This window comes from Muscardinus avellanarius (genome assembly GCF_963383645.1).
Source record: "Muscardinus avellanarius genome assembly, chromosome: 1".
Taxonomy (NCBI): Eukaryota; Metazoa; Chordata; class Mammalia; order Rodentia; family Gliridae; genus Muscardinus; species Muscardinus avellanarius.
The window spans coordinates 34550714-34577847 of NC_137786.1; the positions used below are offsets into that span (position 1 = coordinate 34550714).

At 37.0% G+C, this 27134-nt stretch overlaps 1 protein-coding gene across 2 annotated transcripts in view; it reads right to left on the reverse strand.

The window, feature by feature from the left end:
* FYB1 (FYN binding protein 1) overlaps positions 1-27134 on the reverse strand; it is a gene marked incomplete at its 3' end in the record, with an annotated part of 107822 nt that overhangs the window by 13839 nt on the left and 66849 nt on the right. The window contains exons 4-15 of one of the 2 annotated variants that reach the window (XM_080705230.1): positions 26450-26469; positions 25959-25993; positions 24737-24857; positions 20321-20480; positions 19435-19579; positions 14963-14985; positions 13626-13695; positions 12720-12857; positions 10746-10771; positions 8117-8183; positions 4658-4757; positions 3867-4029 (exon numbers count right to left, since the gene is read on the reverse strand). In XM_080705230.1, the coding sequence (XP_080561356.1) occupies positions 3867-4029; positions 4658-4757; positions 8117-8183; positions 10746-10771; positions 12720-12857; positions 13626-13695; positions 14963-14985; positions 19435-19579; positions 20321-20480; positions 24737-24857; positions 25959-25993; positions 26450-26469 (1068 nt within the window). The remainder of the gene's footprint in view (positions 1-3866; positions 4030-4657; positions 4758-8116; positions 8184-10745; positions 10772-12719; positions 12858-13625; positions 13696-14962; positions 14986-19434; positions 19580-20320; positions 20481-24736; positions 24858-25958; positions 25994-26449; positions 26470-27134) is intronic. The other variant, XM_080705231.1, reaches the window with a different exon arrangement.

Sequence of the window (27134 nt, forward strand, 5' to 3'; positions counted from 1 at the left end):
TGCTGTCTGCTCTTCCTTCCCTGTCTCACTTGTAAAGTCAAACCAAAACACAGTCCAACCCAAAGAAAGCCTTTCCCTAAAAAGCAGCAGGTGTATAAGTGCTGTGGATACAGACATGTGGTTCCCACCCAGCTTGAGGTAGACCCACACACCACCCAAGAATGAAGTCGTTATCACTGAGCTTAGAACACATGATGTACATTGGTACTGAACCAGAAAAAAGGAGAGAGGTAAAAGTTACATAAAACGCTTGATTGTGATCTACCAGAAATATATGAGAAGCTTCGACTATCATTTCAAAATTATGATAAAACATCTTACCGTATGAAGAAGTCGGGCCTGGAGCATGCCTGTAAAACTAGTACTTAGGAGGCTGAGACAGGAGGATTGCAGATTCCAGGCCCTGTTTAAAAAATAAAAGGGCTAGGCGTGTAGTGTGGAGGTAGACTGTTCCTGGGTTTAATCCTCAATATAAAAAGATTTAAAAAAGCTAAATTTTAAGAGTATAGGAGAGGCCTATCAGTATTCTTAATAGTATCTAGAACTATTGATGTTCAACTAGGAAATGATAGTAGATTGAAAATGATCTCTGAATTTCCTTACTCTCACGTTTCACTGGTTCCTAGGAGGATAGGTGTCTCTTCTCTGCATTTGCATTACTGACTCAGTATCTATTACTATACAACTGTAGCCATACACATCTGTTGATGAAGCCATCTGCATCTTTCTTACTCAGAGTATGTCACCTAGACCAGCAGAATCAGTCATCTGGGAGCTCAATGAAAGGTCGATGTAGACCTCGCTTCAGACCTACTGCATTAGAATTTGCATTTTGAACAAGCACTCCACTGATTTGTGCATAGCTCTGAGGCAGTGGAGCATTGCTTTAGATATGATTGTTCCTAGACAAGAGTCTCTAGGGTCTCATGGCAAGATTTTCTTTCATATACCAAGGGCAAGATGTGTCTAAGCTTGTGCACTGGAGTGGGATCCACATGACAAATAGTAGGACAATTCTGTTGTGGAAAATGTGAAACAATTTGGAGAGTAGAAGGAAGAAAACTAATCATTTAGACTCATCATCCTAGCCAGCCACATGAGTACAGTGGTATAATTTCTTTTAATTTAGTTTCTTTTACTTGTGTGTGTATGTGCGTGTTACTGGCAATTGAACACAGGGGTATTCTACTGTCAAGCTCCACCCTCAACCCTTTTTTTAAATTTTTGAAACAGAATCTAACTACTAACTCCTAGATCATTGAAAGTCTTGCTACATTGCTGAGGCTGTCTTTGAACCTGTGATCCTCCTGTCTCAGTCTCCCAAATCCTGGGATTGTAGGCAAGGGCCACTATATCTAACTTACATGATTTATTTTTCTGTTTGTGTGGTACTGGAATTGAACCCAAGGATGTTCTATCTCTGAGCTATACTCCAGCCCCTTTTATTTTAAATTGTGAAACAGGAACTTGCTAAGATATTGCGTACCATTACCTGATTTTTTTTTTTTTTGTACTGGGGATGGAACTCAGGGTCATTCTATCTCTGAGCTACACCCCCAGCCCTATTTTTATTCTTTATTTTGAAACAGGGTCTCACTGAATTGTAAAGGGTGTAAAGTAGCTGAGGCTGTCTGCAAATCATGATTCTCCTGTTTCAGCCTCCCAACTCCTGGGATTACAAGCGTGCGCCACCATGCCTGGCTCATTACCTGATTTTTTTAACATAGGTTTTTGTTTGTTTGTTTTTATTTTTATTCTAAGGTTTGAACCAAGGAGCATTCTACCTCTCAGCTACAATCCAAGCCCCTTTTATTTTTTAACTTGAAATAGGGTCTTGCCAAGTTACTGAGAGTCTAAGTAATTTGCTGAGACTGGCTTGTGATCCTCCTGTTTCAGCCTCCCAAGTACTGGGATTATTGGCATGCACCACCATGCCTGGCTTCCACATTCACTAGATTTATTATTTATCCTACTATTATATCATGATATATTCACTATCATAATAACAATCATTTAGAGTATTAAACTGGAGCTAGGTGTGGTGGCGCACTCTTGAAATTTTTGTTCTTGGGAGGCTGAGACAGGAGGATTGCAGGTTCTTGGTCAGCCTCAGCTACTTAGAGGCCCTTTGCAACTTAATGAGAACCTGTTTCAAAATAAAGAATAAAAAATAGGGCTGTGGATACAGCTTGGAGGTAGAATGCCCCTGGGTTCAATCCACGGTATTGCAAAAAGTGAATATTACATTGTGTATATTCAACATGATATGTAATTGTTTGAAATTTTTTGAACATTTAATAATTTTGATGAGCTTTTAATAGCCCTAGTTTTTTTTTTTTTGCATTTAATGCTATCTCTTAGAGTAGATTCCCACATATGCTAGTTTTACCTTTTCTTTTTTTTTTTTTTTTTTTTTTTTTTTTTTGGTTTTCAGTGGCTCTGTCTACCCAGGACCAAAAGTGAGCATCTAATCTCACGATTCCTGTCTTTTATCTTTTATACCCACAACTCCATATTTTCCTTTGAAAGCCAGTGACACTTCCTCCAGTCACTTTGATCCATTTCCTCCATCTTTGGGTCACAGTGTTTTATTCTTGAAACTCCATTTCTGTTCCTGTCCCTGAGTCACCTTCCTCTCATGTTTTCCGTGCAGATAAAACTCACTGTTATGGGGGCAGCCATATTGGTTATCCAATTTCAAATATAGGACGACATACTTTAAACAAGCTTCTTTTTAAAATTTGACAACAATATTTCCATATGTCAGCTTTCGTAGCCTGGAAAGTCAAGGAGGATGGGGTGGTCTTGTATTTAGTTTGAAAGTGTATTTTGTATTAAGTGCATCCAAATGGGAAAGGAAGGCAAGTGAATTTGCAAGGTAGAAAACCATAAGCTCTAGATGTGAAATGTGCTCTTTAACTTCAAAATCAGGCCAGGGCAAGAGTCATTCATGACAGTAGCACAGTGGTTCTCACTTGCCTATATTCATGAACAAGCCAGGGAGGAAATTAAGCTTACAGTTTCCATCTATTTCCCAAAGCCCGTGATTGGGCAAAAAAAGGGTTGTCCAAGCCACTGCAATTTTAAAACATATACTAGGGTTTTCCTATGCTGTTGGTCCATTGTGGTGTTGTGTGTGTGTGTGTGTGTTTTGTGGTACTAGAAATTGAACTCAGAGGCATTGTACTTCTGAGCTACACCCCCAGCCCTATTTTATTTTATTTCTTATTTTGAAACAGGGTCTCACTAAGTTGCAGAGGTTTCTAAGTTTCTGAGGCTATCCTCAAACCTAAATTTCTGAGGCTATCCTCAAACCTGCGATCCTCCTGTATCAACCTTCCAAGTAGTGAGATTACAGGTGTGTGCCACTGTACCCAGCTTGTAAGTATCTTTCGTGAATCAATAATTTGGCATTACCTTAGACATCAAAGTGTATATATAGTAGGTGGCAAATGCAAAGAGATCAAAATAAAACTTATTTATTTTACCACAGCAAAATCTCCAGTTTCTTGTTTTCCATAACCCACAAAGCACAGAGAAAACAAGTTAGTAAAAACAGTGTGATAGAGCCAGGCGTGGTGATGCACGCTTGTAATCCCAGCACTTGGGATGCTGAGAGAGGAGGATCACGGTTTGTAGACAGCCTCAGCTACTTAGTGAGACCCTCCACAACTCAGTGAGACCCTGTCTCAAATGAAAGAATAAAAAAAATAGGGCTGGGAGTATAGCTCGGAGGTAGAATGCTCCTGGGTTCCATCCCCAGTAACATACACACACACACTAAAAACCAAAAAACCAGTGTGATCACTGTAAGTTGGTGGTTAAGTGCTATATCTATATAGTGCATAGCATAAGCCGTGACTTACATTTTCCTTCTTCATTCCTGCAGAGAACTTTTGTATCATCTGTGCTTTGTATAACTTCAAGAGATTCACCAGGTCTTATCTGTAGCTCTTTAGTCCCCCACTTCTTAGAAGTGAGGGAGGGTGTAACTTTGGTTGAGTATAGAACTCTAATTTCACCATCATACTGGAAAATAATAAAGAAATACATTTAAATTATTGCATGATGCATATTATTATAGTTCATTTATTAATAAATTTATTGAGAAAGTCTTGTTTTCAAAAGACATTTGTCAGGGAGAAATCACTCATAACTTCACCAACATTTTTTTTTTTCCGTACTGGAGATACAACCCAGGACCGTTCTACCACTGAGCTACACCCCCAGCACTATCTCTTTTTCTATATTTTGAAATAGGGTCTTACTAAGTTGCAGAGGGCCTCACTAAGTAGCTGAGGTAGGCCAAGAAACATGATCCTCCTGTTTCAGCCTCTCAAGTACTGGGATTACAAGTGTGCAACACCACGCCCTGCTCCTCGCTGACTTCTTGTGCCAGTATTTTTAGATTATCTTCTTATCAAGATTCAAAGGATACCTAAATTTAAGATGATCATAGTATAACTATATTGTGCATGTATGATCAGATGATTAATTTGTTTTAGGAATACATATAAGTCTAAAATAAAATTAATAGAAAATAAAGGAGCTATGACAAATAATTATAATATTGATGACTGCTGAAAGTGTTATTTACTTATTTTTGGATTGTTTTTATTAGCACTTTGAATTTTGTATGATATTAAATATGACATACTTTAAATTTTTTCCTGAGTTCTTTTTCTTCTCTTTCCTGCTTTTTTAGCTTCTTAGAGTCTTTTTCTTCTGTCTTGGCCTTCCCAATATTGACTCCTTGACTAGAGTGGTAGAAAACACATAAAATAACACTTGGTTTAACAAATAAAAAAGAATAGATTACCACAGAGACTTAATTCATAATGCTAAATTATTCAGCATTGCTTCAATTCATTTTTTCATAGAAGACTAGTACCATTTATTATAATAAAGGATAACACAGAAGAGATTCTTCAAGAGAACACAGATTTTAAATTGTTTTTGAGAAATTCTCTATTAGATTGAACCACATAAAATCACTGAGTAATACTTGAAAGACCAGTGGTTTTATGAGTCAATCTATACTTGAACGCTTCAAATTTTCAAACTCTTCCTAGATAACTAAATGACTCAGCCAGTTTCATAGAAACAGCTAAAAAATAATGCTATTTATTTATTTATTTTTGTTATACTGGAAATGGAACCCAGGGGCATTCTAACTCTAAGCTATACACCCAGTCCTATTTTATTTTTTTATTTTGACAAAGGGTCTCACTAGGTTGATGAGAGTCTCACTACTTGCTGAGGCTGTCCTCGAACCTGTGATTCTCCTGTCTCAGCCTCCTGAGTTCAGAAATTACAGGTGTGCACCACCATGCTTGGCTCAAAAGAATACTTTCTCTTTTGGGGGGGCCTAAATAAAGGATTTGGCCCCCCCTACAAATGGCACTGGGGAGTGGGTCTTCCATACACCACATTTCCCACTCCAAACAAAAGAATACTTTTTATTTTATTTTTTTTCTTTCTTTCTTTCTTTTTTTTAATTTATTTTTTATTGGTGCAATGTATTCATACATCATAGTGGTATAAAGAAAATACTTTTGTAGACATACATGCACATCTCAAGAATACTTTTTAAAAAACAATTTTTTTTTTTTTTTTGCCAGAAGCTGTGGTGCATTCCTATAATGCCAATACTTTAGAAGCTGAGCGAGAAGGATTGCAGGTTTGAGATCAGCCTCAGCAGAATAGCAAGACTTCCAGCAACCTAGTGAGATCCTGTTTCAAAACCAAAAATAAAAAGGACTTGGTGTGTAGCTTGGAAGTAGAAATTCCCTGGGTTCAATCCCCAGTCCAACAAAAACAAACAAGCAAACAATCCTCCCTAAAATGCAATTTTTATAGTTTATAAAGTGTATCTATATATTAATATTTTCATATCTACTTAAAATGGAGCCAGAGGGGCTGTAGAAGTAGTAGTGCAATGATAAAGGACTTGCCTAGTGTGTGTAGGCTCTGGGTTCCATCCCCAGCGCCACAATAAATAAATAAATAAATAAATAAATAAATAAATACATACATAAATACATAAATACATAAATACATAAATACATTTTAAAATGGATCTAGAATAGGAGAAATAAAATGTTAATTAAAAAATCTTGGGTGAAATTAAGATTTAAGATTTTACATGAAAGGAGCTTCTTAAATAAGATGCTAATATTCAACCTTTATCTTAATCACTTTATGAAATTTTCTTTTTGATTGGGTATATCAGAGAAAGACATACTTAAGTGACATTAACTTGTAACTAAAGTTGAGATCCATTCACTAGAGTTAAATACTAATGTTAGGGAGGAGCTGAGAATCTTTGTAGAAAGCAATAACAATAACAAACCTAGAATATTTGTGAACAGTGAAACATTTTACATACTGATAATTATTATTTAGATTATCTAAGATAAAGACATGTTTGTGATCAGTTTAAAATGTCTTATGCTAATTTTTAAAAAATTTTTATTGGTGCATTGTAGTCATACATCCTGATTCTAAATTTTTGATTCTCAGCGTGTAGTTCCTTCACTGGGAACAGAGTCAGCACCGTACTCTGCCTTAAGTCCTGCATCTGCCCTCAGTGTCTCCTGCCTGCTGATAGTCTGAGCGTTTGATGGAATCGCTGGCCTAGATTAGTTCTCTGGGGCTCTCAGAATATACATGAATGTTAAAAATGCTCCACATGCCATTTTTGAAAATGATTTACTTAAAAACAGAATGGTATGTTAAAAAACATAAAATTTGTTTTAAACGTTGAAACTATGCAACGGGTAAGAAAACAGTCCATATCAGATAAAGTTTAATCAGCTGGAGTGTGTTTTGCTGGAAGAAAAGGGCCAGTGTGTGACTCTGGGTTCCTGGAGAGCAAGTGTTTGGAATGTGGTGGCGTTTCTACAGTAATAAAAAACAGAAAAGTGCATTAAAAACTCTCAGAGAGAGGTACGACCTCCTGATGGTGAGGAATATTAAAACTTAAATGTGTTAGCGAAGGTTAGGTTTTTTTTTTCTCATGGAAAACTGAAAAAGCAGAATAATTTTCCTTTTATCTTTCTTATTTGTTGTTCCTGTAGAACTTGATCTTCATATTTGAATGACAGCATATTTGCCTTCAGATTCTTTGATCTTGATACTGTCTCTAGTTCAGTAAAATGAGTTTAACAATGTAGGTAAAAAATAAATAGTAGGACTTTTCTTATGTATTTTTAAGTATGGCTTGGTAGACACTACTTCTTTTTTTATTTATGTACCTTTGTCTCTTAATTAATCCACCATGTCATTTTCTTAGTTGCTTTTTCTTTTGAAAATGTTATGGAGTATTCTTGCTTTTATAATATATATGCAGAGCATCTTACATACTTACTTAAGAATCAGAAAGCATCCTATCAGGTAATGTTTTACCTCAAAAGAATTTGTAAAACGTAATCCTTTTGTGTTAACTGATCTTAACAGATTTTTATATAATTTTAGCCTAAAATTCAATTGAAACCTCAAGAATGGTCTCTGTTCACTGTTGACCTAAATTTCTTTTTTCTTAATGGAACTTTTGAGACTCTGACACTTTTGTGAAAAAAAAAAGACATACTTTAAATTCTTTTAAACAACAACAACAAAATTCTTTTTTTTTTTTTTCCATAAGGGAAACAATGTGGTGGAGGACAGAGGTCGCTTGAACAGGAAGGCTGAGGGCGGAGAGGTAAGACGTTTACTCAAGACAAAAAGGGCTTTGGGGGAAAAGTATAAATAAAAGGAGATGAGTTATTGAGGTCCTTTGTGATCAGGATCTCAAATAGCTTTTCCCAGTGAATGAATGAGCAAATGAATTCAGACATCAGTGAGTCACCAAGCTGAGGCTGGTCAGGAGATAAGGAGCAGAGCTGCAGAGCCAGGGGGCCTGGGCGAGGAGGGTTACAGGAAGAGGGAAGGCGGAGGATGAGCGCAGCAGGCTCACAGACCTAGCAGAGAGGTTGGAGCTGAGATCAGAAGGGAGGACGGAGCCAACGTGATCGCGTGCAGTGGACACGCACCACGTGGGGGCATTTATTCCAGTTGAATTTTCTTGAGCAATCTAATTTCCAATCCTTGACTGTAATGAAGGCATTTTACTTACCTCATCTCTGCTGGTGGAGGAGGGAAATCAGAGGCATCTACATCATCATATACTTCTTCTCCCACGTCTAACAACAGAGAACATCAGGGGTAGAAACAGAGTTGAGTTCTGATGTGAACATTTGCTGATGTTTTTTAATATAAAAAGTGCCTCAAGGAAAATGAGACATTTCCTTATTTCTGTGTAGGTATCTCCTGCAAGCAGTTTGCTTCTCAAAGGAGAAGGAGGACTCTTATCTCCTTGGATGTGAGCATTAAATTTCCCTCTAAAAATAAAACCAAATCCAAAACAAACAAACAAAAAAACCAAACAGTGACCATGAGTATAACTATCATTATTTGGAAACAAAACAAGACAAAGAAATAATAAATAAACATGAAACAGTAATTGTAATTATCTGTTGTTTTATTTTTCTTCTCTCGATACTGGGGATAGAACCCAGGGACATTCTACCTCCGAGCTATACCCCCAACCCTATTTTCTATTCTTCATTTTGAAACAGGATTTCACTGAGTTGCAAAGGGCCTCGCTAAGTAGCTGAGGCTGTCTGTGAACCACAGTGCTCCAGTCTCAGCCTCCCAAACGCTGGGATTACAAGTGTGCACCACCACACCTGGTTTAGTAATTGTAATTATCTGAGTATCCACATGTGCAATTTGTGTGAATAGCAGGCTTAGCACACTTTGACAAACAAAACAATATTACTGGTCATTGGCAAGGCCACATGGAGGTTGAAATCAAGATTCTTACAGGATTTGTGGTGCTTTGATAAGATATGCCATTCTATTTATCTATATTTCTATCATCCATCCACCTATCATCTATCTAATCTATCTACCTACCTTCCTACCTACCTTCCTGTCTTCTATATCTTACATGCTGATCTGTTCTTCATTAACTTTTACCTTACAGTGACATTGGGTTGTACCTATTTCTTTTCTCTTCTCTTCTTCTTTCTTCTCTTCTTCTTCTTCTTCTTCTTCTTCTTCTTCTTCTTCTTCTTCTTCTTCTTCTTCTTCTTCTTCTTCTTCTTCTTCTTCTTCTTCTTCTTCTTCTTTTCTTTTTCTTTTTCTTTTTTTGTACCAGAGATGGAACCCAAGGGCTTTCTACCTCCAGGCTACAATCCCAGACCTATTTTATTTTATTTGAAAACAGGGTCTCACTAATTTGCTGAGAGCCTCACGAAGTAGCTGAGGCTGGCTTTGAACCTGTGTGATCCTCCTGTCTCAGCCTCCCGAGTACTGGGATTACAAGTGTGTACCACCATACCTGGCTGGGTTGTACCTATTTCAAATGAAAATATTATTTCTAAGAGTAAGATACTTCTGATACAAGATATTGAGTAACAATATTGGTAGAAAAGTTGCTATGATCTTAACTGGTTCAATTATTTTTTTCAAACTATGAATATTTTTCTAGCCTTCTTGTTAATAAAGTCAGAAAAAAATGCTTTCTCTCTGAACCCGAGCTGCTCCACAAACAAATTAAACTGGAGAAATGAGATGAAAAAACTACAAAACTTTCAAGGAACGATTATCACAGAATGTTTAAATTCTATCTGGTAGTACAAGGAATCAATTTCCTTTAAAATTTTCAAACTAAGCTGGGAGTGGCGGTGCACTTGTAATTCCAGCATTTCGGAGGCTGAGACAGGAGGATCATGGTTTGTGGCAGCCTCAGCTACTTTGTGAGGGTCTTTGCAACTCAGTGAGACCCTGTTTCAAAATTCAAAAATAGGGTGTATTCACTCCAGTTGCCCCCCCACCATGCCATTTCTGAACGGTATGGGGCTTTAACTGTCTTCTGTATTTCTATCTTTTTAATAAATTTCTTTAAATCTTAAAAAAAATTCAAAAATAAAAAAAACAGGGCTGGGGTTGTAGCTCTGAGGTAGAGAGTCCCTGGTACTGTAGGGTGAGATATTATTAAAAGAAGTGAACTGGGTTCCATTCCCAGTAACACACACACACACACACACACACACACACACACACACACACACACACACAAGTCTGGGAGAATTATCTCTGTTAGACTGCTCTTCTAATATATTTATAAATTAATCTTTTTGAAAGCCCTTGAACATCCTTGTTAGACAAGATTTTATTTTATTCAAGTAAATTTAAAAAACTTTAAATGATTGGTCTCAGCAGCTAAAATCGTAAACTAATTGAAATCATACAAGGAAAAAACTGTGTTACATTTAAAACTTCCCAAATACAATATAAAGTATGCATTTAAAATTTTTAAAAAATTAGATTCAGATGGACTTTGGTGACATAATTTTAGATATCTTGATTGAATGTTTACATATATATTTATGCAAGAGTCCTATATATCCAGCATGGACTAAACTGGGGGATGCTGGTATCCATCCCTTCCATTTATCGCTAACTCCATAGTGGTGCCTCGAAGAATACTCTGAATGCCATTGACCACCCCTTTTTTCTCATCCTGCTAATTTATTGCTGAGAAACCAGAGCCACTCAAGATGAAGTTACTTGCCAAGGTTACATAATTTAGTATTTTCAGCATCAGAACTTTAATGCAGATACTGTGACTCCTTCCAGTGTTTCCCACTACCCCAGCTGTGAGAAATCAAGATATACAGTTTGCTTTTATTACTTACCCAATTGTTTAGTAGGAGAAGGAAAACTGGAAAGAAAATGAGAACACAAATATAATCAGACCAATACGAACCCAGATATTAATTCCTTTATATAGGATAGGTGTGAATTAATAAGAGCCCAGCATCTTCAAAAGGTTAATTGATCTGTTGACCATCATTCTTTTCTTATCCTCCATTTTCCCACAAAGTCTTAGATTCTGTCCACCAATTTGGAATTTAGCAAGACTTTTCTTGTGATCCAATGTTGGCCAAAAATGTCAATGGACTCATTTCATTTATTTTGCCCACAGCCATTGGACCAATGTTTTCAGTTTGTTCTGAAAGCACACAACAAAATAAATTAAATGGACTCAATATTCTGCAGTCCTTATGATATAGATAGCTCTGGTCCCAAACTGTTTCTCTGAGTTGAAGAGTTAAAAATGTGGAGTAAAAATCAACAGAGGTCATAGGACTGTGAGCACATTTCCTGAAAACATAGGTATATACCCCAAAACAGGAGAATGGAGAATAAAAAAAAATATACCCACTTAAACTGTAGGGTGAGATATTATTAAAAGAAGTGAACTGAAATCGGGATTAGGTGGCATTTAGTTGCAACACAGAACGACTTTTGTTTTTATTTATTTATGAACTTCTAAGGGTATACACATATGTAAACCATGGAGAGAATTGTGCACAGGACAGAAATGTCTGGTTAAAGTAGAGCATGAGGGGTCATTATATCAAATTATCCCATATCAGAATTGGGTGGTATATATTGAAGCAGAAAAAAAGTCTCTTTTATTGCTAAGTAAGAATTTTATATGAGTAATGCTGCTCAAAGATTTTTTTGTTATATCTTCTTAAAATTTCAAGTGTACTGTTTATTGACTAAGGTTTTGGTGTTTTGCAAAGGAGTTTAAAATTAGGAATGTTATTTGGAATTAACAACTTTATCTTCAGTTAAATGTGGTGAATACTACATTAGGTACCTATAAAACAGGACTTTCTTGTGCCAGAGAGCATGATTAAGATCTTTCAAATTTAAATGTATGGGATATACATATAAATATGTATAAATATGTACAAATAAATATATGTAAAGGGCTATTTTGGGGCAAGAAAGGGAAACTTGCCTTTGTTTTCATTTAGACGAAAAGGATATTTAGGATAATTTAGTATAGAAGTGTAATTCATATAAGAATGAAATATCACCATTGTGGAAGAGTTACACAGACTTTATTTTTTAATTTAAAATTTTTTTTGTGGCATTGGGTATTGAACCCAGGGGCATTTTACCTCTGAGATACATTTTTAGCCCCATTTTATTTTTATTTGGAAACAGGATCTTGCTAGGTTGATGAGAGGCTCCCTACTTCCCGAGGCTGTCCTTGAACCTGTGATCCGATCCTGCTGATGCAACCTCCCACATACTGGGATTACAGATGTGTTGCCACCACACAAGCCAAAGACTTTAAAACTATATTAGAGAAAAGAAATTACAAACTGTATCCTTTACCTCTAAGAAATTAATTTTCAATAGGAAATACATATTTTGATAAGGAGTCAATATAAAATACTATGTACTTTATGTATTTTATTATTTATAGTATTGGAATTATAAGCCCTTAGATGAATACTATACTTAAAAATCTTATTATTAAATGGAGTATGTATTCATGTATGAACATGTAAGTATAATCGTGGGAGTGCACATGTATAATTGCTGTGTTTATACATGTTTGTGGGGAAAGTAAAATATATCTTTAAACCTTATGGTGACTTTTGAATACTTGGGCTCCTCTTATGCAATTAATTGTGTGAGTTTAAGCATGACATCATACATGAGTCTAAGATGATTAATGGGAAATAACATTGACATGGCTTAAGCCTATCAGGATTTGATTATTGGTTACAGAATATTAGTAGCATTCATTTTAAGTTAATATTAGTGTAGTTATTGTGCACTAAGTGTGGTTGATTGACTCTTACGATGAACCTTCATTATTGTCTGACTCAGACACTTTTCGTTTCTCTCGTATACTTTTCTTTTTGTCATCTTTTCCCTTTAATATCTTCAAAATCCCCCAGGACCACGTGCTACTCTTCTCTTCATCCTGTAATGTGGAGCTTTGAAGCACGCAGGCATTGATCAGAATGCAACAATCAACAGAACGTGAGGACGCTGGGCGGACACTCGGCATTTTTACGACTATGTTGCTCTTTGTACTCAACGAGACGGTGATGTTCAACTTACAGAGGTTGGGGTTTGAATAGTGATTCCACTAGGCTGTTTACTTTTTTCTACTTAGTGGTATTTCTCTTGGTTCTTCAAATATAAAGCTAAGTCAGGATCAGTTTAAAATATCAATTTAGCTTTATTAAAACTAAATAATAAATCTTAAAAACTTTAAAACACCATTTCAAAATGATAAGAGAAAATGTATTATTAACCCAGATGACTATTATTTTTATAAAATTTTATTACAAATATAAATATATTTATCATGAAGCTAAAATATTAATATTCAGTACTGGTTCTGCCACTAATAAGAAATGTCTCGATTTACTTGGGTTGCTTATAATTATATTACTGTAAAAAGATAGCCATATAACTGATAAACACCCCAGAGATAGCTATGAAACTATTATTGATTGATAAATAAATGATTAGAAAAGGTTTGAAAAAAACATCCGTAACATCGTAACTCATCCTTTTCATTTTGTTTCTTTTGCTAGAGTTGTTGAGATCCTTCCAAACAACCTATCATTTCTGGGGGATGTTATAAAGAAGACAGTATTTTGTTTCTTATCCTAACTGCAAATCAACACTAAACTCCATATATATGCACACACGTGTAATATTTTGCAAAAGGGCAACTCACTAATTATTCTTACCTATCATTAGCATCCTCCTCTTCTATTCCATCATAAATGTCGTCATCATCTGGTGGTGGTGGGAACATTCCTTTATTTGGATTACAGAAAAAAATCTCCTGTTACTTTTATAACTTGATCTTATAGTGGTTACTCAGATTTTTATAATAAATTTTTCTTATTAGACTGCAGAAAGCATCCCTCTCTCATATTAACCACTTAAATAAAACACTTTAATTCCCCAGTTTTACACACATAACAGGTAAGTTAATTGATTTGTTGCTAATTTTATACTAATTTCGAGGGCTGAAGTTATAAAAAGGTGTACTTTGAACTTGAAATAAAAGAAATGGGGGAGAATAAAAATGAGAAAAAGAAAAACTGAATAGGGGATAAAGTTAGATACTTATTGTGGAAAAAGAGAATAAATGAAGGAATAATGATAAAAGCTTAGTTAACAATGAGTGCAATTCAGAAAAATATATTGAGCAAAATATGATTTTAAGAAAATAAAATGGAATTAAAAGTAAATCTGTACACTGATGGTTGTTAAAACAAAAATGGAAGATGACATAGTAATAAATATGTTTTAAATTTAAACCCTTATTTCATTTGTTATGCTATACTTTTCAGAAACCTTGCTATTTGATAAACATTTAACAAATACTGGTACTGGGGTTCTACCTCCAGGCTACGCTCCCAGACCCATTTTATTTTTTTATATTTTTATTTGGAAACAGGGTCTCTTAAGCCACCAAGGCTGGCTTTGAACGTGCGTGATCCTCCTGTCTCCACCTCCCAAGAGCAGGGATTACAAGCGTGCGCCACCATGCCCAGCTTAACAAATGTTTTCTAAATACCTTCTATGTACAGGAATATGTGCAGTGAACTTGAAATTGAACTTTTAGTATGAGAACTTGAGTCCTGTGAGCTTTTAATTCAAATCTCTAATTTTGAGTCTTTAGGAGCCGTCGTCAAGGTAACCATATAAGTTTTCATCTAAACAAAGGTATTTGTGGTAGTGAAGGAGCATATTATCGCTAACTGCACTCACTCAGACAGTTGGAATAAACCAAGACTGCCAGACAGTTGGAATAAACCAAGACCACCCTGGGCACGCTGGACCACCCCACGCACATCGTGAGCTTGGAAGAGAGACGTGACTTGCCCAGGACTAGAGTCCAGGCCATTGACTTCCAGGCCAGTGTTCTTCCTTCCTCTACACCAAGATGCCCTCCATAACTGGCAGAATGAATCATTTTTCATGACTACACTCAAAAATGCTGAAGATGTGTAAAGAAATATTTTGAGGATTTGCAAAAAACTTGTAAACAGTGATAAAAAGGCGAGTGACTTACCTCCACTTCCGCTCTGACTATGGCTAGAAAAAACCAAACATAATTATCAGTATGTGAATTACTTAGCTCTCAGAAAGAGAAGTACATATACGGCTCAGTTATGTAAGAGATAAATAACCGTCTAGTTACAAGTTGTCCAGATGTCATAGGTGAAGAAGATGAAAAATGTTTCTTATCATAACAGATGCATAATAACAAGGCAACATAACAAAACAAAAACCAAAAAGAAGCAAGTAGGCTACTACAGATGATATTCAAAACAATGATGTTCTTTGCTTTGAACATTTTCCCATGAGGCAGTTTTCAGATTATATATTATTACATCAGGCCATAGATGGACTATTAAAAATACCCCTAGAGTATTCCAGGAGTAATAAAGGGGAATAATCAATGCATTAAATTCAATTTTCTTTCTATATCTGAGAATAAAAGCATTTTATTCATAGTCCAATAGCATTAAACTTTTTTTTAAGGAAAAAATACATATATATTTTACAGTACTGGGGATTGAATTTAGGGACATTCTACCTCCGAGCTATACCCCAAGCCCTATTTTTAATTTTATTTTCAGTCCTGGGGATGGAACCCAGAGACATTCTGCCTTCAAGCTACACCCCAGCCCTATTTTTTATTCTTTATTTTGACAGTGGGTCTTACTGAGTTGCAGAGGGCCTCACTAAGGAGCGAGGCTGGCTACGAACCTGCGTGATCCTCCTGTCTCAGCCTCCCAAGTACTAGGATTACAAACATGTGCTGCCACGCCTGGCCCAGACATATTTGAATTGTACCTTACATATCATTTTTTAGTCCAATGTTTAGATAAGTTAGATATTTTTTATTCTTTATTTTGAAATAGGGTCTCACTGAGTTGGGTCTCACCGAGTTACTAAGTAGTAGCTGAGGCTCTCCTTGATCTGTGGTCCTCCTGTCTCGGCCTCCCAAATGCTGGGATTATAAGCGTGCACCACCACGCCTGGCTTTTTATTCTTTATTTTGAAACAGGATCTCACTAAGTTGCAGAGAGCTTCACTAAGTAGCTGAGGCTGGCTGTGGTCCTCCTGTCTCGGCCTCCCAAATGCTGGGATTATAAGCGTGCACCACCACGCCTGGCTTTTTATTCTTTATTTTGAAACAGGATCTCACTAAGTTGCAGAGAGCTTCACTAAGTAGCTGAGGCTGGCTGTGGTCCTCCTGTCTCAGCCTCCCAAATGCTGGGATTATAAGCGTGCACCACCACGCCTGGCTTTTTATTCTTTATTTTGAAACAGGATCTCACTAAGTTGCAGAGAGCTTCACTAAGTAGCTGAGGCTGGCTGTGGTCCTCCTGTTTCAGCCTCCCAAGTACTGAGATTATCAGAATGTACCACCACGCCCAGCAAGGAACAATACTTTTAAAATTGAAATATTTAGGGGCTTTTAAAAAATGGGTTAGCTCCTGAGTCTCTAAATTTAGATTAACTGTGTTTCTTTTTATTTCTATTCTATTTGTACTTTCTCTATTTTAGCTTTTAAAATGATCTCTTTTCTTGCCTGTAGTTTCTGCTAACGTATGTATGCCATGAGAGCAAAGGAAATGTAGACTGAGGACTATAAAATCCTCAGGAGTCTCTAGTCATTCAATTCCTTCTTATGCAGAAAAGAAACAGAGGCCTTGAGAATTTAAGTGGCTTGACCAAACCCATTTCTCCATCCAACAGCCCTCCCTGTACCCCTATTTTTGGCCTTTGGATAATATTCCAGCAACAGATATTATCTTGATATTCCAACCATATAGGAAAATGGTATTCTCATACCTGATTCCTTAATGTTCATAATCACTAGAAAAATTGATCTGATACAGCCCTTTGGCTCATTTGGAAATAAAACATACCGCGGCTAATGGAACTTTGTAAGAAAACATGCTATAAACATTATCCTCTATAAATAAGAAATTGGTTCTTGAAGTGAAGTCTACCCTGCACTCGTTTATGTGCCATCTTCACATCTCTTTTCTCTGACACCTTCCTCTGAGCGGGGACCTGCAGTCAGAATCAGTTACATTCTGCCTGGCCTTGGCTCCTGGCAACTAGGTTTTCTCTTGGAGATTCTCATACCTAATTTCTAATGAGAATGGTGATGGTGCACGAGGAACAAAGCCGCCACCCATCTTTTTCTTTTGCAGAGTATTTCTCCAACTTCCTGTGTAGAAGATAAAACCCCTGCCAGGTGAAGAAGAGGTGGGGAGAGGGGGTGGGGAAGGCGCTTTGCTGTGTGAGGAGGGAGTGATGCCTGCCTTTGCAGGGTCCTTTCCTTCAGTGTTTCGGAGTCATGACAGAATTTGTTGTAGCTGAGAAGACAGAGGGAAGGACCTGTGTCAGGGCCTGTGCTTTGTGTGAGGCGCACAGCCATCTCCCTCACCCTAGGGAACCTGGGAAGATCAGGTAGGGGGTGGGAGGCGGCAGGTGAGGGAGGAGGGCCAAGGGTACCCTGGTGCCTCCTCTCCTTATTCTGGCTCTGGCCAGCTGCGGGCTACACTCAGTGCCCTGTCTTTCCTTTTTCTGCTAAGGACAAAGACTGTTCTGTTATGAGAACTCTGCTAGCAGCAGCTGTAGCTTCAAAAATAAAACACATATAGAAAGAGTTGCTTCTTTAGTTTTCTTATTATATATGCATACAAGAGGGATAGCTGTTAGTAAATATTGTAGTTCTATACTTATTTATGATATTAAGAATTAAAACCACACACCTTCTCCAAACCCATCCTTTTATTAAATAGAACACTCTTTTTCTGCTCCATGTTTACTAAGAGCATGTCTTTTAGAGTTATAATAAATATGGACTGGATAAAATGAATAAAGGTAATAGCAATAGCTTTGGAACATGTTTACCTACAGTGGTTAAATATTACTTTTAAGAACATCATTTCTTTTCTATGGGCCTATTTTTTTTCTTGAATATATATGCTAGGGTAAATATGTATTTGTCAATAAAATGGGTTTCTTTAAATTCCCCAAAAGAAAAAATTTTTTTTTTTTTTTTTTTTTTTTTGCAGTACTGGGGATGAAACCCAGGGACATTCTACCTCTGAGCTACACCCCCAGCTCTGTCTTTTATTCTTTATTTTGAAACAGGGTCTCATTGAGTTGTGAAGAACCTCACTAAATAGCTGAGGCTATCCATAAACTGTGATCCTCTTGTCTCAGCCTCCCAAACGCTGGGATTAAAAGTGTGAGCCACCACACCTGGCTGAAAAATGCATTTAAAAAAAGACAAATAAGGTCAAATATGATAGCACATGCCTGTAATTCTAGCACTTGGGATGCTGAAACAGGAGGATCATAGGTTTGGAGCCAGCCTCGGCAACTTAGCAAGACCCTCTACAAGTTAGTGAGACCCTGTTTTAAAATAAAAAATAAAAATAGGGCTAGGTTGTAGCTCAAAGGCAGAATGCCCTTGGTTTAATTCACAGTAACACACCCACACGTGCACACGTGCACAAACACACAGATGTACACACATACATACACTAAAAGGTAAAAGTAAAGTATTTGCACTGGTAATATACTATGTATATTCAGGTCCAGAAAATTCTGTAAATTACATAATATGAGCATTGAAAACTTTATCCCCCTCCAAGACTGGCATTTACTGACTCTCAAACAAGGTCGATGTGGTTTTTGTTACTAAAGCCAAATTAAGATACGTAAACTCTAGTGCATGCACTATAGGCTTTGACATATATTGCATAATTTATGATTATAAAATGGTGAGAAGGCATAGCAGGCTATAATTCTTTTTAGAAAGACAAAACTACCAGGAAGCAATATAAATTAAGCTTAATTGATGACATGAAGTAAAAGAACATAAGAGGGAGATTTAATTATTTATATATAGATTATGTATGTTTGGTACTAGGGAATGAACCCAGGGCCATTCTGCCACTGGACTACACCCTCAACCCTTTTTTATTTTTTATTTTGAAACAAGGTCTTGCTAAGTTGCTGAGACCGGCCTGGAACCCGTGATCTTCCTGTTTTACCCTCCCAAATACTGATGTTATACCTGGCTTCTTCATATGCTTTAAAAGTACATTACTAATTTGGTAGTTTTGTATTTTTTAAAATATTGATATTTTAAAAGATTTTCCTTTGCAATTTGAATTATGAAGAATGCAGACACAGTTTTACCCAGGTAAAGATCTAGCAGGATGATGCTTTTTGAGATAACAATAGAGGTTCCCGAGTTTCATAAGGAAAGTCACCGTCTCCAGAGGCCCAAAGCAATGATAGTACTATTCAACACATATAACCAAAAAGTAAAGCAAAAGACTATGGCTTTCCAAATGACTTTCACCCATACTGGGGTTCTCATAAATGGTGACTGAGTTTAGTGATAGCATCAGGAGATATGCAAGGCAAAATGCTAGGATCTTAATCAATCATCTCTGACAAGGAAACAGTTTGTTCTGCCTTCCGATACGTATGCACACATACCTGTTGCCAGCATCCTGCTCTGCGACATCATCGTACACTTCCTGGTCATCCTCAATAGGTTTTGGGGAAATAGTGCCGAGAGAGTTTTTCTTCTTCTTTAAAGAATCATAGTCAATCTCTACAGAAGTTGTTTTAATATAGCCATCTACCAATAAAAAGAAAGGCAGCTTCAGGGAACTGTCACTTACATATTTTAAAGTTGTGAATAAAATTTTAGTTGCAGACTTGCTATTTGAAATTGCCTTTATTATTTGCTTGCAATTCTGAGTTATAGACCTCCCAGGTAGAAGCATGTTTTACTGTACTCCACCAAAGTTTCATCCCGCTACACTTCAGAGTAAGCCTAGAGCCTATTTAAAATATTCCCCAATGAGCCTGAAGTTGGTGGCGCATGCCTGTAAATCATAGTACTCTGGAGGATGAGATAGGAGGATCACAGATTCCAGGACAACCTCAGCAATAGAGCAAGACCCTCAGCAGCCCAGGGAGACCCTGTTTCAAAACAACAACAACAACAAAAATAAAATAAAATAAAATAGGGCTGGGTATGTTGTTCAAAGGTAGAATGTCCCTGGGTTCAATCCCCAGTAGTAAAAAAAAAAAAATTCCACAATGATTTCCATGAAACAATTTTTCTCCTTTTAACACGAATGAAGAAAATGCTGAATTTTGATTTTTCTTGAAATAACATAAAACTTTACATTGTTCTTTACTAAAAAGAGCACGATGAGCTGAAGATGGTACTGATTGCTGTTTTACATTTTCCTGTCTTTATTCTCCCCCAGTAATACACTCCTAACTTGATGATAATTGTTCTGGAAGAATCTCAACATTTAATATTGTCCCCAAAAGAAGATACTCTGAAGTCACAGGGAGGTGCACTCACATGACCCCCTTGCTGTCCTGCCCAGCCATTTCCCTTCAGGGTTGTCTGTGATGCGGATTATTTCAATTTCCTCTCCTTGCTTGAAGCTCAGTTCATTCTTTCCTCCTTTGACGTCACAACAAGCTCTTGCTTGATGGATGACTTGAATGGGGCCTGTTAGCTGCATGGAGCAAAAAATTCATTAACACGTTCATTACGTTAATTACTACTCTTTACTTTTAAGGGACACAGTGTGGGAAGACAAGCCCACAACTTGCTAACCTAGAAATAGAGGGCTAATGTCATTCCTGGTGAATGTTCTTAGAAGGAGAGTTAGAGGAAAATCACTGAGGCCAAGCAGGGCCAGCCAATAACAGGTGAGCATGTGCTTGGGGCCCAGGAGAGATTGTCAAGGCGCTGTCGATGCTAGGACTCTGTGGGAGGCCTGCAAAGGCCACCTCAAATAATTGAATATCGTTTATGTGCAATAATCTATGCAAAGTACCATGTGTTTTTATAGAATGTGCTGGTGGTCTGTTTGGTAGATGGAGGTTTTCTTCATTTTACGTTATGTTGCTGTCTCTCTCTCTCTCTCTCTCTCTCTCTCTCTCTCTCTCTCTCTCTCTCTCTCTCTCTCTCTCTCTCTCTCATTCTTCCTTTCATCCTGGGGATTGAGTGAAGCCTGGCCTTGCATGTTAAGCCTGTGCATCACCACTGGGATATACCTCGTGCCCCTTGTGTAGTTATCTTGATCTTTGCAGCAAAGAGAAAGGTAGGTAGGTAGTGGCGGTAGGTTGTACTTTTGAGAAAAGCAATTTCTTTTCTTTTCCTTTCGGCTTTTTCTTTTATGTCAACTGTTTGTCTATACATTTGGAATAGATGTTACTTGCTATAAACAAGATACCATTTTAGAAATAGCTTTGTAAATAAAAAACAGTAAAAATATGCTTTGTGAGGTTTTTTTTTAAAATAACAATAATATCCTGAAATAGTGTGGTGGTTTCTTGACAGCAGGGAAATAATCTAGTTTCCAACAGGAATACTAAATTTCAGACTTCCTCATCCTAAATTGGTGTCTTCAACAGATTTCCTAGATCTTTTGATATGCATGGTGAGTTTTTGAGGAACTGCTACTTTATTTTATTGAATTTATGATGCCATGAATTATAAGACATATTATTAATTAGGTACATAAGAAACTTATATTATACTATGCCACGATATTGATGAGACCCAATTCTCAAATTTATTTAATTTTTTTTCTTACCTAGTATCCATTAAAATTTGTGGGAGGAATATAGTTTGTAAAGTCTTAGTCTTGACAAAGTTTTGAGTTCATAGTTATTGGTATGACTTTTTTTTTTTACTAAAAACTATGTTTTGAATGAGTGAAATAATGAAAATATCATTTTCCAGAACAAAAAACAAATAAAAGCCTCACATGATTCTTTGAAAACTATAAAGCAACTATAAAACTATAAGCAACCGGTTCATGAAAAATGTAACATATAGCCAGGTCTGGTGGTGAACACATATAATCCCAGCTACTTGGAAGATCGAAGCAGGAGGATCACAAGTTCAAGGCCAGCCTTGGCAACTTAGTGGAACACTTTTTGTTATTTTCTTTCTTTCTTTCTTTCTTTCTTTCTTTCTTTCTTTCTTTCTTTCTTTCTTTCTTTCTTCTTTCTTTCTCTCTCTTTCTTTCTTTCTTTCTTTCTTTCTTTCTTTCTTTCTTTCTTTCTTTCTTTCTTTCTTTCTTTCTATTTCTTTCTTCTTTTGCTGTACTGGAATGGAAGCCAGGTGGCATTCTACCTCTGAGCTATACCCCTAGTCCTATTTTTTTAATTCTTTATTTTGAAACAGGGTCTCACTAAGTTGCAGAGGGCCTCACTAAGTAGTTTAACCCAGATCCTACTGTCTCAGTGTCCCAAGTACTAGGATTACAGGTGTGTGACACCATGCCTGGCTGGAACCCTGTTTTGAAATAAAATTAAAAATATAAAAAGTCTAGGATGTAGTTCAGTGATGAGATCTTGACTGATGTGAGGTTCTGGGCTCAATCTTTACTACTGCCAGAAAAGTAAAGTATTAGATTTCTTTCCTTCTTTCTCCCTCTCATTTAAGGAATTCGTTTTTACTTGAAAAATATAGCCATGCATTCTGCATGAGTAAAATATTTATTCACACTGAATTATAGTTTTACCTATATATAGTGAGTTTTAAAAGTTAAATGAAAATCTATAATAAATATAGTGGTTTTGTGCAATATTTAATTTCATAAAAAAATTTCTGAAAAGTTACCACTTATTCTTGCTCTAAAGAACAAGAATTTGAGTCTCAGAGAAGTTAAGTTATAAATCTAAGATCATGCCGAGAGTGGTGGCGCATGCTTGTAATCCCAGCATTCGGGAGGCTGAGACAGGAGGATAGTGGTTCGAGGACAGCCTCAGCTACTTAGTGAGGCCCTTTGCAACTCAGTGAGACCCTGTTTCAAAATAAAAAACTAAAATATAGGGCTGGGGGTGTAGCTCGGAGGTAGCCTGCCCCTGGGTTCCATCCTCAGTACTGCAAAAATGAATGAATAAATAAATAAATAAATAAATAAATAAATAAAATAAACCTAAGTCACATAGCTCATCTGTGCATATGGAATTTGTATCCACATCTGTCCAACTGACTTAGAGTGGTATATTTCCCCTGTACCATGGTGTTAAACCTTTGCTTTCATATGATAATTGTACTGGGAAATAATATATAAATAAAAATTTGATAATTTAAACTATAATTTAAATGGTCCAAAGGAACAAATATTTAACATCATATGAATTCTTTCTTTTTTTTTTTTTTGGTCCTGGGGATTAAACCCAGGGTCATTCTATTCAAAGCTGCACCTCCAGCACTTTTTATTTTGAAATAGGGTTTCACTAAGTTGCTAAGGCTGGCCTATCTCCTGTGTCTGCCTCCCAAGTACTAGGACTACAGGCATAAGCCACCAAGACTGGCATACAAATTATTTTCAAAGTGAAGAATGGTTTTGTAATTCATATAATCACCCTATGTATATTAGAGACGCTGGACCGATCCCAGCTGGGCTATGTCACCAAAGATGGTATAACTAAGAGAAGAAAGCCTATGAGTGTGGCATTCAGTGGTGACAGTAATAGGAGTCACATGATTACCAGTGATCTAGAGAATACAGAAATCAGAAATCAAGGGACACAAAGAGGGATTAGAAATAGCAGGGCTCAGAAGTAAGTATGTATATCAGCTTAAAATAGAAGCAAAAATGTTAAGTCAGCGTCGGACACACCGAAAACCCCAGCTACTGTGGAGGTTGAGGCCGGAGGGTCACAAGTTCAAGACCAGCCTGGGCAACTTAATGACGCCCTGTCTTAAGGTAAAAAATAAAAGGGGCTAAAGATGTAGCTCAGTGATAGAGTGTCCCTGGTTCAGTCCCTAGTACTAGAGGTGGGGTGGGGAAATCAAGCCCAAACATCAGCATCTAAAGTCACTAAAGAAATGTTATTCTGAGAAAGTCTGGTTCATCCAGGAGAGCTTTGTGTGTCTCTTGCACCACGACATTACCTGCCACCAGGAATTCTATGTGGTCCTAAACTCATGGCGTAGATAGGCTAATAAGTAATATGTAACAGAGAGCCAAGTTGGACTTAAGTAAAAAATATTTATTCATTTGAACAATGTAAAATTTCCTGGGTACTTACTAATTATAAGTCCTGTATTTCATATATATATATATATGTGTGTGTGTGTGTGTGTGTGTGTGTATACACATATAAAATATATATGCATATATATTACACACACATGCTATGTGTAGGTGTATGTGGTACTAAGGATTGAACCCAGGATTGAGCCTTCATCCTTATTTATTTTTGCTTTTGAAACAGGGTCTCATTAGGTTGTTGAGACTCTTACTATATTGCTAGTGATGTCCTGGAACCTGTGATCCTCCTGTCTTAGCCTGCCAGGTACTGGGATTACAGATATGCACCACCACACCTGACTACAATTATGTTTTTTTGGGCTTTATATTTTTAGTGCAGAGTTGAGATGGTGCTTGGGACAAAAATATTGTTATGAAGGTAGGCCTTGTTTCGAAAGTAATATAATTCTCCAACTATGTTGGTTTTCAAGCATGGTGCCCCTCTCATGAAATTTTTGTTGTTGTTGTTGGTATTGGGGTTCCTGGAAGCCCTTCTACCTCCGGGCTACACTCCCAGACCCAGACCCATTTTTATACTTTTTTATTTGGAGACAGGGTTTCTTAAGCCAGCGAGGCTGGCTTAGAACCTGCACAATCCTCCTGTCTCTGCCTCCCAGGCGCGGGGGTTACAAGCGTGCGCCACCACGCCCGGCTACCTCTCCTGAAATCGACAAAAGGATGTTATTGTTACCCATCACCAAGCAAACTCTTACTTTAAATTTCTTCTTTAATTCTTGTTCTTTCTTTTCCTTCTCCTTCTGTTCCTTTCTCTCTAGCTCCAATCTCTTCTTTTCTTCCTTTTCCCGTTTTTTATCTCTCTCTTTGGATGCTTCTCTGTGAACACAAATTGTTAGGTTGTCTCTGCATCTATAAGCACCATGTGTCAGGACTCACTATCCAGGGAGGTTTCTACCCAAAAGAGAAGTTGGTCTCTGAAGTGTGGATGAAGGTCAAAATCCTGGTGGTTTTTAAAGTGACTAGAAGGCACAGAGCTGGGGACATCTCCCAGTGGCTCTTCCTTCCCTGACAAGTTGTGCTAGCAAGGGAAAGGCACTGTGAGCAAGGCCCTCCTGCATGCTGGCATTAATAAAATTATTAATTTCCCTCTGTCTTTTATGGGCATGCACAAGTAGTCACTCAATCAAGATTATGCAAATCTTGATTCAGAAACATAAGTCAAAATTGGTTGAATAGAAACTATGTAGGTAAAATTAAGATATCTGAGCTTGCCGGGCGTGGTGGTGCACGCTTGTAATCCCTGCGCTTGGGAGGTGGAGACAGGAGGATCGCGCAGGTTCGAAGCCAGCCGCGCTGGCGTAAGAGACCCTGTTTCCAAAAAAAAAAAAAAAATAGGTCTGGGAGTGTATCCCGGAGGTAGAAGGGCTTCCAGGAACCCCAGTACCACCACAAAAAAAAAAAAAAGATATCTGAGCTCAACATCTGATAAAAAATGTTTATTTCTACTTTTACCCACTAGCATTTCGTAATTTTAGACCACCTAGAAACTCATTTTGGAGCCATTTTTACCCCGTGATAGTAGGTTGTAATGTCAGCAGGTGTGATGTTAAACTCTGTCTCACAGCCTGTGCCCAGGTGAGGAAGGTAGAGCCCCCAAATCAATTCATTTGTTTAAGGAACCACCAATAAGAGGAAATACAGATTCCTATGTCTGATTTCTTGTCTATGGTCTATTTAGTAGTCTGAAGGTCTCTGGCCTCTCACATCATAGATTGTTAACAAAGTCCTCTGTAAAATCCTTAGAGAACTAAAGAACTTTCCATGTTTTGCATTGCAATAAAGGTTATCATTACATGCCAGTCACTTGAACAAATACAGCTCATTCCTCTTAGTGTTTGCTATGTGCCCACGCTTCCTCTTACAAAACATTATATTCCTCTTAGAAGAAAACTCTTTTGGTAAAAATGTAATTCATACATGTCTTCATATGTTTCTCCTTCACTTTCTTTTTCCTGCCAAGAAAAACATGAATAATGATTGATTTTGATTCTTCAGAAAGTAACCTACACACATTTCACTGATCAAATATTTTGTAAACCAAGTGCTTATGAGTTTATGTTATTTACATATATGTAAGTTTGGTTTGTTTGATTTTTTTTAATCTTTAGAGACAGACTAGGAAAGCAACCCCCAAAAGATTTCATTTTGTATTTTGCTGTCATTCAGACGTGTAGCCAGACATGAGTTCACGTTCAGCACCACAACATACAACATTACACGAGTCAGTGTACTGGCTGCTCTTTAACGTTTCCAGCATTTTAGATGAAATAAGATTGTAAATGAAAAAAATATCATAACTACTCATAAACATTTCAATTTGGTTTATGCCAACAGGAAGTGAATAATAACAATAATTGTCAAATATTCTAATTATAGTAGGTTAGTATAAGAAGAAAAAAAAATCTGACCTCATCTAGATTTCCAGGACCTAAAGGATTAAAAAGAAGATTAAATTTAATACATTATAGTTAAGAAACACCTTAATGTGATCATTAGATATTACTTGATAATATTCAAATCAGTTTATAATCTAACAGAACTCATTCTTTTATCAAGGACATAGAAGAACAAAATAAAATACATGCCTTAGATTACCCACTATGGCTTTTTTTTTTTTTTTTTTTTGGTGGTACTGGGAGTGGGACCCAGGGGCTTTCTACCTCTAGGATATACTCCTAGACCTATTTTCTATTTTATTTGGAAACAGGGTCTCACTAAGTTGCTGAGAGCTTCACTAAGTATCTGAGGCTGGCTTCGAACCTGTGCGATCCTCCTGTCTCAGCCTCCCAAGCGCAGGGATTACAAGCATGTGCCACCATGCCCGGCCCACTATGGCTTTTTCAAAACTTGAAACTTAATTATAAAATCATTTTATTGAATTTTATAAAATAATGCAAAAACCAAAATATAGTTAAGACTGCTTTATTCCTTTTTATATAAGGCAGATACATTTGGTCCTATGAGCCTATGTGGAGCAAATATTATAAAAATAACAAGAAGTGCTGGGTATGGTGGCACACCCTTGTAATCCCACCACTTAGAAGGCTGAGACAGGAGGATCATACAGGTTCGAAGCCAGCCTCAGCTACATAG